The 13,153-nt window shown below is 41.9% G+C and overlaps 1 protein-coding gene across 1 annotated transcript in view; it reads left to right on the forward strand.

Annotated features, from left to right (window-relative positions):
• Positions 1–834: 834 nt before the first annotated feature.
• Positions 835–13,153, forward strand: part of LOC147709548 (uncharacterized) — a 572,026-nt gene continuing 559,707 nt past the window's right edge. Inside the window, exons 1-3 of the mRNA XM_086926027.1 lie at positions 835–1,276; positions 1,379–1,504; positions 10,370–10,513. Coding sequence (XP_086782153.1) covers positions 835–1,276; positions 1,379–1,504; positions 10,370–10,513 — 712 coding nt within the window. The remainder of the gene's footprint in view (positions 1,277–1,378; positions 1,505–10,369; positions 10,514–13,153) is intronic.

Genomic DNA, 13,153 nt, shown 5'->3' on the forward strand with positions numbered 1-13,153 from the left:
GCTGTAGCAGACCTGTGGTGGTATTTTGGAAGGCTGTCCAGGGGTGGCATAATGCATGCTTTATCTCCTGGTAGGCCTCTGGGGTACCTATGCCCTGGGTACATAGTATACCACATACTAGGGACTTGTAAGGGTACCCCAGTAACCAAACTGGAGTGTACCTAAAGTACATGGAATCATTTTAGAGAGGAAGCAGCTAGGCTTGGGTCCCAGCCAGACTAAATTCGAAAAACAGTGAAACATCAGCAAACAGTGGGGGTAACTATAAGAAGCAGATCCTACTCTCCTATATCCCAATCTAGACATAACTGACCTGAATAACTATCGGCCGATCGCCAGGTTACCCCTCCCAACTAAAATGATGGAGGGCATATTAAACACACAGCTGAGTACCGTCCTGGGGACAGGTGAGTGTCTAGATCCATCACAGCATGGATTTCAAGCTGGGCGCAGCACAGAATCGGCCCTGATCAAATCAGCCGAGGACATAAGAACTGTGATGGACGCAGGTGGTAGAGCTGCTCTGATCCTACTGGTCTTGTCCGCGGCCTTCGATACGGTCCACATAAATTATTGGGGGCCTGTGGGATCCAAGGAAAGGCACTTAAAATCTTGCAAGACTTTTTATCCAGCAGGACTCAGACGGTGACCCTGGGGGATTTTGAATCGGACCCATTTGTGCTCCCCTGTGGAGTCCCGCAGGGGTCTTCCTTGAGTCCGACTCTTTTTAACGTGTATGTCTCCACCCTTGCCCCAATCATCAGATCCTTTGGTTTTAATCTTACATCCTACGCCGACGACACGCAGATTGTGGTGTCGCTGCTTCCGCGTGAAATGGAGAGCATGGCAGATAGGTTCAGAGGCTGCATGTGGGAGATCAGCATCTGGATGGCAGCAAACTCCCTTAAGCTTAATTCAGCAAAAACCGAAGTGTTGCTGTTTGGGTCCAGAGATAACTTCTGGTCCCCTTGTTGGTGGCTAGAGGAAATGGGGGCTTCCCCCTCCCCGGTTTCAAAGGTCAAAAACCTGGGTGTTGTGATGGATGACTCACTGTCCTTCAGGCCACATATCAACGCCCTGTCTTCAGCTACCCAATATGTTATGAAAACTATTAGGAAAGTCCTACCGTTTCTTGCGGATGAACACCGGAAGACAGTGGTCTCTGGATTAGTGATGTCCCGACTAGATTATTGTAACAGCTTGCTGCTGAACGCCCAACAGGGGCTGTTAAATAAACTTCAAATCCTGTGGAATGCAGCAGCCCGTCTGATTACGGGTACACCCAAGTTTGCGTCGGTAGCTCAAGACTTGGTGAAGTTTCACTGGTTACCAGTGCGTAAAAGAATAGTTTTCAAAACGCTCTGCTTAATTTTTAAAGCTTTGCATGGTCTGGAACCCCAATGCATGATGAAGCTCTTCCAGTGGTACAAGCCTGTAAGATCACGAATGTCAGCAGAGCAGGAGCTGGTGGTAGTCCTAAGAGTCAGGAAAGCCAGTTGGGGAGGTAGGAGCTTCTCCCTGGGAGCGGCGAAGACTTGGAATGCGCTGACATTGAGCCTTAGCCAGCTTCCAGATCTGCTTTTATTTAGGAAAGCCCTTAAAACATGGCTCTTTACACACTAACTCTCCAGTTCATGTGCATTAGTGATCACTCAGCGCCAGGACACCTTCGGGTAACAGTGAGCTTTAAAAATGTAAAAAATAAATAAATAAATATATAAACACCCCAACACAAGGACATTAAACTAACCTTGACCAGTTGAGTCTTCATGTTCTAAGTGGAAATATCTGGAGATGCCACCTGCATTGGCATGGTTACTCCCAGGTCTATGTTCCACTGCATAGTCCATCCCCAGTGGGGAAATGACCACCTCAAAAGTTTGGGGTTTTCACCCTTCATGTGTTTTGACCAAATGAGAGGGCTTATGTTCTGTCTGAACAGTGAAGCAAGTGCCTAAAAAGTATGGCCTCAGCTTCTTCAGAGCCCTCACCACATCAAAGTCCTCCCACTCAATTACTGTCCAATATTTCTCTCTGGGGGTCAGCCTTCTGCTAATAAAAGCTACTGGCTGGTCCACTCCTGACTTTCATTATTTAATTGTGATAACACAGCCCCCACCCCAACTCAGATGCATCTGTTTGGACAATGAATTCTCTGGAGTAGTTAGGACTTTGCAGAATGGGAGCAGTGCACATGGCCTGCTTCAGGTCATCAAAAGCCTTTTGACAGCTTACTGTCCCCTGAACTTTTTCTGGCATTCTCTTGGAATTTAAGTCACTCAGGGGGGTCACTGTGGTTCCATAACCCTTGTCAAATCTTCTGTAGTACCCAGTCAGGCCCAATAAAGCTCTCATCTGAGTCTGGGTAGTTGGAGCAACCCAGTCCATTATGGTCTGGATTTTGCTCTGAAATTGTTGAACCTGGCCTCCTCCTACAAGGTGGCCCTTGTTCACAACCCGACTGCCCTATCTGGCACTTAGTAGCCTTGATAGACAGGTCTGCTTTCTGCAGGGCCTCCAACACATTTCTCAGAAGGACAGGTGATCCTCAAAGGTGGAGCTAAAGGCAGCAATATCATCTAGATATGCTGCACTACAGTCTTCCAGGCCTGGAAGGACTTTATTCACCAACCTTTGAAAAGTGGCAGGTGCATTTTTAAACCAAAGGGCATCACCACAAATTGTTAATGCCCACTAGGGGTAGAAAATGCTGTCTTGGGCTTTGCATCATCAGAAAATCTGATTTGCCAGTAGCCAGCTGTCAAGTCAAACGTGCTCAGAAACTTGGCTGTGGCCTAAAGTGTCTATGAGCTCATCTGTCCTGGGTATTAGATAGGCATCAGTCCTAGTGACTGCATTGAGACCCCTGTAGTCTACACAAAACCTCATCTCTCTCTTACCACCCAGGGTCTGAGCATTGGGTACCAAGACCACTGGACTAGCCAAAGGGCTATCTGATTCAATAACTCCCAAATCCACCATCTTCTGGACTTCAGTCCTGATACAGTCCCTCACATGGTCAGGTTTCCTGTAAATCGTGTTTTTGACAGGTAGAATGTCCCTAGTGTCCACTTCATGAGTGCAACAGGTAGTCTGACTTGGAGTCAGAGAAAACATATGTCTATACTGATTGAGCACCTGTCTGAAATCAGCTTGCTGCTGGGCAGTGAGGTTGCCTGTCAAGGCTACACCGTTCACTGACCCATCATCAGGGTTCTGTGAGAGCAGATCAGGGAGTGGATCACTCTCTTGCTCCTGTCCATCATCAGTAACCATGAGGAAGCCCATGTATACCCTTTCAACATATGGTTTCAGTCTGTTGACATGGAGTACCCTATAGGGGCTCCTGGGAGTTCCAGGGTCTACCAAATAGGTAACCTCCCCCTTCTGTTCAACAATTGTATGGGGGCCACTCCATGTGTTCCGGGGTGCTGTTGGGACAACAGGCTCCAACACCCACACCTTCTGTCCTGGTAAACAGTCAGCTAAGCATGGGTGGAAAATCCGTTCCGCTTGCGGATTTTGCGAATTTTCGGTAAATTCGCAATCCGCGAGATTCGCAAATTTTCTGCAAAAATCGCAAACGGAACGGATTGGGTCAAAAGTTCAATCTGACTTTTGTAACTCTTATACAATGGCACGGGCAAGCTGCCAGAGCCATTCTAAAATAGTTACAAAAGTCAGCTTCAACAGGAAGCTCAAATAGATAAAGTAAAGCAGGTGCTCGAGTTGAAGCTCAAATTCAGTTACACAATCATTAATCATCCCAAACTTGGGGTGATTAATGATTGTGTAACTTAATTTGACCTTCAACTCGAGCACCTGCTTTACTTTATCTATTAGTGCTTCCTGTTGAAGCTCTTTGTAGCTATTTTAGAATGGCGCTGGCAGCTTGCCGGCGCCAATCTAAGTGGGGCTGAGGGCAGAAGGGCACAAAAGTGGGACAGAGGGCAGAAGGGGACAAAAAATGAGTGGGGCAGAGGGCAGAAGGGCACAGAAACGAGTGGTACAGAGGGCAGAAGGGCATAAAAAACGAGAGGGTGGCAGTGAATAAACCAGGCAAAAAAAAACCCCGCGTTTCTCGAATGCAATCCCCGTGTAGTTCCTGTGACCAGGAGCCTGCTTTCTCCTCACCTTCTGCCCTGCTCGCTCTTTGACCCTTTATACCCAAGAGGCATGTTGACACGCATGAAAGCCCCGCACCACACACTAGTGGTATCAAACGTCTTCCCGCCCTTTTTCAACTATGTTGGACAGCTCACTCAAGGGACCTCGGTGCCTTTTGGAGCAGTGCGAAAGTTACAGGCACACATGGTCAGTGGAGACAAATCTTCTGGCTCTTTACGCAGCTGCAGTGTAGAAAAAGCATTATACATTTACACAACGAGGTAGCACTTACTGATTAGCCAGTAGAAAGTACTCCAGTTCAGTAGATGAAAATCGCAAAAAAATACGGGATTTCGCAGGAAAATCCGAAAATTCGCAGACTTTTTTTGTGATTTCGCACAAATTCGCGGAGTACAGATCCGCAAAATTCACCCATACTTACTATTTTTCACATGTTTTATGTGTATTTAAAAATAACAATATTTTTGTAAACAATATTTGTGTTATCAATGTTTTTAAAAATACATATGTTAATAACAATATTTTGGCTAACGATATTTGTGTATTTTTAAAATAAAGTATAGGGAAGTGATATTTCTGATAGAAATATTCAAATTCTGATATTTTAGAAATTCGAAGATTTTTGTAGTCAATAATGATGTCAGTGATTCAAGGACTACACGATGTAGGAATCTTATATCATCCATACTGGTAGTCAGTATATTTTATGTGTGCTTAATCTGTAGAAGCATCAACTCAGGATTTAATAGATATTACAGTGGTCTGAGTTGTCTTTACTAACAAAAAGATCTTGTGATGAAAGCAGTAATCCACTCGGCTATCTACATACAGTACAATTGTGTGATCTGCATGGTACACCTAGTTTGCAGCAGGCATGTTAACCCTCTGCGCTACTTTGTTATGAGTTAAAACTGCTTTAGACAAAACTGCCATCTCTCTCAAGAAGCACCTTAATCACAAATATTTATCTTGACAGTTTGTTGTTTGAAATGTGGTGGAAACACAGGGAACTCTGGCAAGTGCTTTTAATCCATTAATATATTTCAACACACACAATGCCTTTGAGATTGTATCAGGCAGCTCCGGACCGGGTCCTCTATAAAAGTATACAAAAAGTGATGGAAAGAATGCTTGAAATAATCTCAGCCACAGGTAATTACTCGGGCCACATTCCAATCCATTGTTATTTTGCACACCATGCCTTTTTCTTTAGACCCGGCTATGTGAAAGGACCTTGATTTTTGTATCAAGCAACAAGATTGGATGACTCATTTAGAATAGCTCTATTCTCATAAATGTGATATCAAGGTGAGAGAAGAGACTTCTCAATATAGTGTTATTTAGAAAGCAGCTGATTTTTCTGTTACCCTTACAGCAACGTTGCTATCTATAAACTCTTCCATTCCTGGTTGTGCTACAGGGCCAAATCTATTGCCCAATGATTTATTTAAGGCAAACCCGGAAAACTGGTAGCCATACATTAACTTGCTTCCAAATACAATCTGTATGGACATTCCATCGTCCTCGAATGTAGCTGAAATTATTACAATCTATAAAAAAGGGGACAGGGCTAGCCCAGCCAACTTTCAGCTAATAAGGAGTGGAACAGGGACGCAAATATACTTAAAGATTGGCAGGCAGGCTTTACACATAATGTGAGTACACTAGATCAAATTTTTCATTTTGTATGTATGTATTGGCAAGAGATGATCAAAGGAAAGAACATACTTTATGTTGCCTTTGTCTATCTTTGAGCAGCTTTTGATTTAGTGCCCAGAGCAAGACCATGGAAGACCCTTGAAAAGATGGTGTTGCCGGTCCTTTTGCTGGATATTATTGTGAGCCTTTATGCTGACACCTTTGCCCAGGTGAGGTGGGGAGGGATGGGGCTGTGACAGACCCGATCTGTATAGATCATGGGGTCCACTAGGGGTGTGTTTTTTAATGTATATATCAATGGGATAATTGGCTTCTTAGATCAAGATGGGTGTGATGCCTCTAAGATAGTGGGAAGAGGGTTCCTGCACTTGTCTTTGCAGATGACACCTTGTTAATTTCTACGCTTAATAGCTCCAAGACCAAATGTATGATTTTTAGTATACTTTTGTTGAATTCTTGTTGAAGAGGCATGCAAGTGGGTGACACAATTTTAGATCTGGTACCAAGCTTTGAGTACCTGAGGATTAAATTGACCAAGAACCCAATCTGGACACCACAGGTGAAAAAAAGCCCATGCATCCTAATTCAACATACAACACATATAGGTAAAATCCTCAGGAAAGCAATATCAAGAAGGGTAAGTTCAGATTCCAGAAAGGTCAGGTGAAATCAGGTTTTGCTTAAATTGGCGTCTCCGCGTCTCCGCTACGGACGCGGATAAGGCAGTTTAAGCAGAACCTGATTTCACCTGACCTTTCAGGACGGTACACAGAAATTCTATTTTTTTTTTATATATGTGGAGAAGTAAAACGCAGAGTGATAGACGGGCCCTTCAAATAATGATACAGGTCCTGTCTTCTATACAGGAGAGACAAAGTAGACAGTTTGCTTCCTGCATTTTTAAGAGGGGATAGGCAACATAGAATCTTCAAAAAAGCGGAAATCTTTCTCCAAATAAGAAGAATGTAACTTCACCCTTTTATGTAAAAAGAATCGGGTGGCCCAGATTGATTGTGCAAATTTGAATAAAGCCAGCTCATTTTTGAGGAAATGTAATTAATCAACACATACAAGGCTATCTTGTAAAAGCGAGATTATTATAGTGGCCTGATTAGCCTGATGTAGTAATCATTTTGATATATAGTTTTAATAAAAAGACCTGGAGGAGGAATACATCACTGATTATAAGTCCCGAAGAAGGTGGTCATTTAAACAGTAACAGCAACCACTTAAACTTGTTGATGCCTTAATGTTTCTGAATCCATTCACCAGAATATCTGGAAAGAACATAGGATTTTCTACCGGCTGTTCATTTTGAGTATTGAATTTGGATCAGTTGATGTTATATATATATAACCTATATAGGATTGTGCAATAGGGACTACTGTAGCTTTTTGTGTAAAGTTGCATGTATATTTTAATGAATTTCTTCTGTATAATATAGGAAGATGTATTGTGTATGAACAGTCATAATTAATGTTTGAACAGTGCATTGGGTTTTAAATTATTTTCAATATATTTTTAGGAATTATATGTAAGAAATAAATCAATCTTTAAATTGTGCATTTTGACTTTGGGGTACAGGTATGCCACCTTATGTGGGGACTGGTATGAAAGATTTCAAATTTAAAGTTCCTTTTAGATTCAACCAAGGAGAGCCCTTACATACAACTATCCATAGTGGAGCAACTGTTTTTAAGAACCATAATGAATGTGCCCGCTAGAATACCACTATCCCCTCTTTATTTAGACTTGGGCAAAAATAAAATTGCAGATAAGATTGAATAAAGAATGCTGACCTTTTGGCACAAGTTATGGACAATTCCTACCCTCGAGTCTTACAGTGAGGGTGGTAAAGACCTTTTGGCCTCTGAGTACGGACGGAAAATACCTTGGCTCTGTACTATGAAGGATCTGCTTCATAGACTGAATAGGGATGAGTATTGGACAAACTCTAAAAGCATGTGCATGATTGGTAAGGCCAGCATAAAAGGACTCTTTTGGGAAAATATGGCGGTTAGGAATATTAGGATGTGTACAGGTTACCTATTTGTGTCTTTATTTGTCCAGCAACCTGTAGCCTTCTATGAAGGTACGATTGAAAACATTGCTTCTCTACAGGCTAATAAAGTATATTTGCAATTTAGGTACCCATAACATTGTTTACCAGTTGATGGCAACAGACAAATCGAGAAAAATATGATATGTGTCCAGGCTGTGATGAGTGTCCTGAAACACCCATTCATGTTCTCTTATAAAAACAAATATGGGAAAAATGGGTTTTTCCTTTGTCCAAAACTGGGGAATAAGGTTCTCATGATGATGATGATTATGATGATGATGATGATGATGAAAGTCAGTCTTCACCCAGCTCCAAAGGAAACAGTCTTTCCAAACTGCCAAGCCATGCCCACCATCAGCCGGAACACAAGCAATCCAGGATAATTTTGTCCTTGTTATGGGCTCCTCATTCGGGAAAAGCTTAGTTTCGGTGATACAATGTGCTCAGGACGCACGTCTGAGCATACCTGTCCAACTTAGAGCAACATCTTAAAAAGTATACAAAAGTGATGGATGGAATGCTTGAACAAATCTCAGTCACTGGTAATTACATAGGGCCACTACCCAATCCATCCTTATTTTACACACTATGCCATCTCAGTTTAGACCCAGCTTTATACAAATCAATGTTGGCCCTGCTCCAATGGGATCAGCTCAGCCCGAACTGCCAGACCAGGTCCTCACTAAACAGGATACAAGCAACCCAAGACCAGGTTTGCCTTGCTTATTGGCTCATCATCTGGGTATGATTGTGAACCAGTGTGCACGGGACCCATGTTGGGCATAATCATCTCACGTAAGGCAATAAACACATGTATTAAAAAAGTGATGGGTAAAATGCTTTAATTAATAGGGGAGAGGTGTGGTACAGCGGCCAGGGCAGCTGACTTCTGAGCACAATGTTCACCGTTCGATCTCGGCTCCGGCAGCAGTTCAGCTCAGCGTCATGTGAGTTTGGGCAATAGCTCACTTACTTTCCACGACAGCCCCCAGCACCTTCAGAGCCATAAGGGTGAGTAGTTTGTGCTTTAAAAATACGGATTTACAATCTCAGCCACTGATAATTACTTGGAGCTGCCTCCCAATCCATGCTTACTTTGCACCTCAAGTCACTTCAGTTTAGACCCAACTACACTCAAATCATTCTTGACCATGCTCCTGTGGAAACAGTCCAGCCAAAACTGTCAAGCCAAGTCCTACCTGAACCAAAATACAAGCAACTCAGGAATGGTTGGGCCAGTGGAGCAGGGTAAAGTCTGATTTACATATTGCTGGGTCCAAAGTGAGGTGGCATAGTGTGCAAAATAATGATGGACTAGGACTCGGAGTGACCTGGTGTATTATGTGGGGCAGAGTTCTCAGTGTGTATTACTTGGTTATCATCACATGCACAATTCTAAGAAAACCAGTGAATTATGAGGGTCACTACACTGAATGTTAATCATTTTTGCAAAGAGCTTTAAGTGAGTCAGTCGATGTTTTATAGTGCTCTGAGTGAGTTTGTTTATGAGCAAGCACAGATTTCTTAGTGACTCTTGGTATTATCCGATAAAGGGACCTCAGCACAACTGTGTATTGCAGAAGAGTTATGAGTGACCTCATAATAATACAATTGTAGTGTTTAGTAGAAACCGAACACTAAACCACTTTAGGCTCACACAGAACAACCTTACAAAGTGACCACTTTATCATAACTTCAATTGTAAAAGTTCAAATGGAAAACTTTCCTTAACATCTTCAAAGTGTATACCAATGTTTAGTGACACTCTAAAGCCATGACTTCCAAGTAGGTCAGAAAGTGTATTTTGATCTCTGTGAAGACTCCGGTTGGAAGAGGTTGCACTAATGAATATAAACTTTCGGAATATGGACCTAAAAGAATATTGAGGCTAAAATATCGAGCAACACAATATCAAAAGATAAGTGCATATCGGAAATTTAAATGTACTATTCCTAACACCACTTTTAAGTACCTTGAAGATATACATCACCAAGGTACATATATGTAGAGTTAGGTATACAAAATCTATGCTTGCTTACCTATTGATATTTCAGTTTTGATCATTTGTCCTTGATATTCTGTTCCATTGATATTCTGTTTAAGATATTCCGGTTGCACATCAATTGCTCGGGGTTCATTTTTTAACTCCCAGCTTCTAATCGTGGCTTAAATGTTTGGCAAAATCTATTTTGAAAATGCTGTTATAAACCTCTCTGATGTATACCTCCTGTATCATTCCCTATCATGTGGCAATGATGGGTACACAAGTACAATGTGGGCAGGGTTTGGGCACATAACTCAAAGTCGCAGTATGTCATGACTAAGTAACACATCCCTCTCTGATATCTAAGGCACATCTTCAGTATACTGACTGACAATGAGTATTGTGCGTTATCATAAAAAAGCTGAGGTCAGCTCTAAGATAGGAAACTAGGGAGGTTGCCAGCACTCAACTTGCTAAGTTATATTCCTTTACATCTGGACTCATCAACTTATTTGGTCTCCATATTTTAAATGCAGGTATCAATCCAGAGTGTGTGTTTCCATTCATCTACCAAGGAGTAACCTACCAAAACTGCACCACAAAAGGTCATTCTACCATGTGGTGTGCCACCACTAGCAACTACGACATTGATCGTCGCAGGATCAAATGCTACGACAGAGGTAAGTGTAAAACATTTTCACATTCTATTGAGTTTTCTTCATTGATCTTAGAATTACCATCTGAATCGAAATTCGCCCTATCTATAGAAATGTAACTTGGAGTGTGCAAAAGTAAATACTGGATTGAAGAAACTCTACTGCATGTTCATGATAGGATACAGGGAGCAAGGAGGTACAGGTTTCATTATTCTTCACTCCTCTCCCTTAACCAAGGTTCCAGAGCCTTAGGTGTAAGCACCTGTTCAGTTTTACGTTTTGTAGCCAGGTTAAGGCCCTGAAATGTTTTTGTAGATACAGTCCCTCTAGACCTGTTAGTTCAAAGCAGCAAGAACCCCATTATCTGGGAGAAGATTCTCCTATGGTCTCATATTTTGCCTTGCAGGAGTTCAGGTGCCCAGTGCATCTCTCAAGGCGGTTGTACTAGGGTCTGGCTCAAAATATACATATTAAGAACAAACACAAAATAAGGTAAAATTATTTTTTGTTGCAGAAAATCCAACAGCTCTTAATAAAAACAAATAGGAGCACACAGATCTTAAGAAAAGTGAGAAGTTCACAGTTGGTGCCCCAAGATCAGGTGCCCATTTTATAGCTGATGTATGTTTTTTAAATAAATCTGGTAGGTGTATATATGCATTTGGTGACAGCGTTGGGTGTGCCCACTAACCCACTGGATATTGTATTCAACAAATTCAAAGCAAATAACAAAAAAATATTATTGTAAAGTAGCCAAACGTTTAACACGTTATTTATAAATAAGCAATTATCGAGATGGACCTTAATTGACACTCTGGAAATTCCCTTTTCAGGCCCTGATTTATTATACTCTGTATTTTCTTCTATCTTATTCAAGTTCAAGTACTTAATTGGAATATATAAAGTTGCACATCTTACCCCACGTTGGTGTGCAGGCTTGGAGCTCTTGCAAGGCCTGCAAAACAAAAATTGGTGGATTTTTAGCCACGTGATCAGCCAATAGGTCTGTGAAGGAGCGGTTAGGATCACAGACCAGTAAAAGGAAACCACATTTTAGGGTCTTGTTTGAAGATCACACTCAGATCAATTACCAAACTGCATGTCCTCCCTGGTGATGTGTGCATGTTCAGATAAGAACACTTCTCTACCTCACCTGCACTGTCTTGGCAGACCTGCATAAGTGGCATCCTCACCTCCTGACTTCTGGTTTTGCCTGACTGTGAGACTATAGAAAACCCATGGCGGAGCTCAGGTTGGAACGTGAACACTGCTTGCCACTCCTGATCCATCATGATAGACTCAAACATGAAGGTGTACGTTTCTTGAGAAATGATGCAGTGCAGCAAGCCCCCTTGCTGTGCTATGTGATGGGGAAAGAGTAGGAATGTGCTGTATTTAACATTATACGGCACATTCCTGTCTTTTCCATTCGCTGGTGCACAATGCGCTGCCTAGCGCCAACAGAAGCAACCTTGCACCATGGTGCAAGGTTGCCTGTGTTGTGAGCAGGATTGTTTTTGTTTAGGAGGCATTTTCCTATTTCTATATAGAAAGAGGAACAAAACGGGAAAAATAAAGATACTTCTCCTTGGTATGCCTCACCTAGGAAGGCGTAGAATTTTGATGAATTCCCAGGTCAACCAGTAATTGTAAATCTAGGAATGCATCAAAATCCATGGGTAAATGCCTGGGAACACCCACGCCCAACCCATGGAACGGCTCCCTGGGGCAGAGTAACGTAACACAGAGATTTGCTATGCATCGAGTTACTCTAGATTTATCAAGCAACTCAGGGCCCCCCAAGTGGCCTTGTGGGACTTGAAAAATCTAACTTGGTAGTTGTGTCCCTTTTGAACCCCGTTACGTGCGCAAGGGCATCACATTCTTTAATAAATATGCCCTACAGGTTTCTTGCCTTAATCTGAATTTCACTACAGTTTTTACCTGATTCATGTGGCTTAATAATCTTCCTGTTTTTCCCTCATTATTTTCTTCTTTCCCTACATGACGATAACCCTGCAGCAGTCTACGATAATAAGTATGGAATAAAGGATGGAAAACATTCATTTTTAAAGGAATTAAAAATACTGCCACTAAAAGCATATTTTTTTCTAAAAAAGAAAAGGAGGTTTCAAAGCTTTTGGTGTCTGTAAATGACTCAGATCTAAGTTTTCTGAAAGCTTCCTGATAGCAGTAAAACATGTAATGATACCGGGTAGAAACTAAGGATTGTAAAAAGAACCACATTCTTACAATTACTGCTATTATTTGAATTGTAAGTATTAAAGTTTTTTTTTTATTATTGGTTTGCAGAATTACAGGATGGCAATAGTGGATGAGAATGTGACAGATGAAATGGGAGGAGGCAAGCAGGAGATTGAGTGCACAAAGGCAAGAAGGAAAGTGATAGGATTGGGGAAGAAAACTAAGAGAGGGGCAGAAAAAAAGATGACAGATGACTGAGGGGGTTAAGAGGTAGCCCCCAGATTAGACAAATCAAAAATCACAAACTGAGGTAAATAATTTACCTTCAACAAAGGCTGTCACTAAGTTGATTTGTTTGACTCTTTCTAAGGATTCCTGTGCTAGATGTACGAAGCACTGGTTGCAAATACTGGTGGCAACTTGCTATGATTATTTTTGCGACCAGTGTGGTATTTTGCG

The sequence above is a fragment of the Lissotriton vulgaris genome, chromosome 6, assembly GCF_964263255.1.
Source record: "Lissotriton vulgaris chromosome 6, aLisVul1.2, whole genome shotgun sequence".
Classification (NCBI taxonomy): domain Eukaryota; kingdom Metazoa; phylum Chordata; class Amphibia; order Caudata; family Salamandridae; genus Lissotriton; species Lissotriton vulgaris.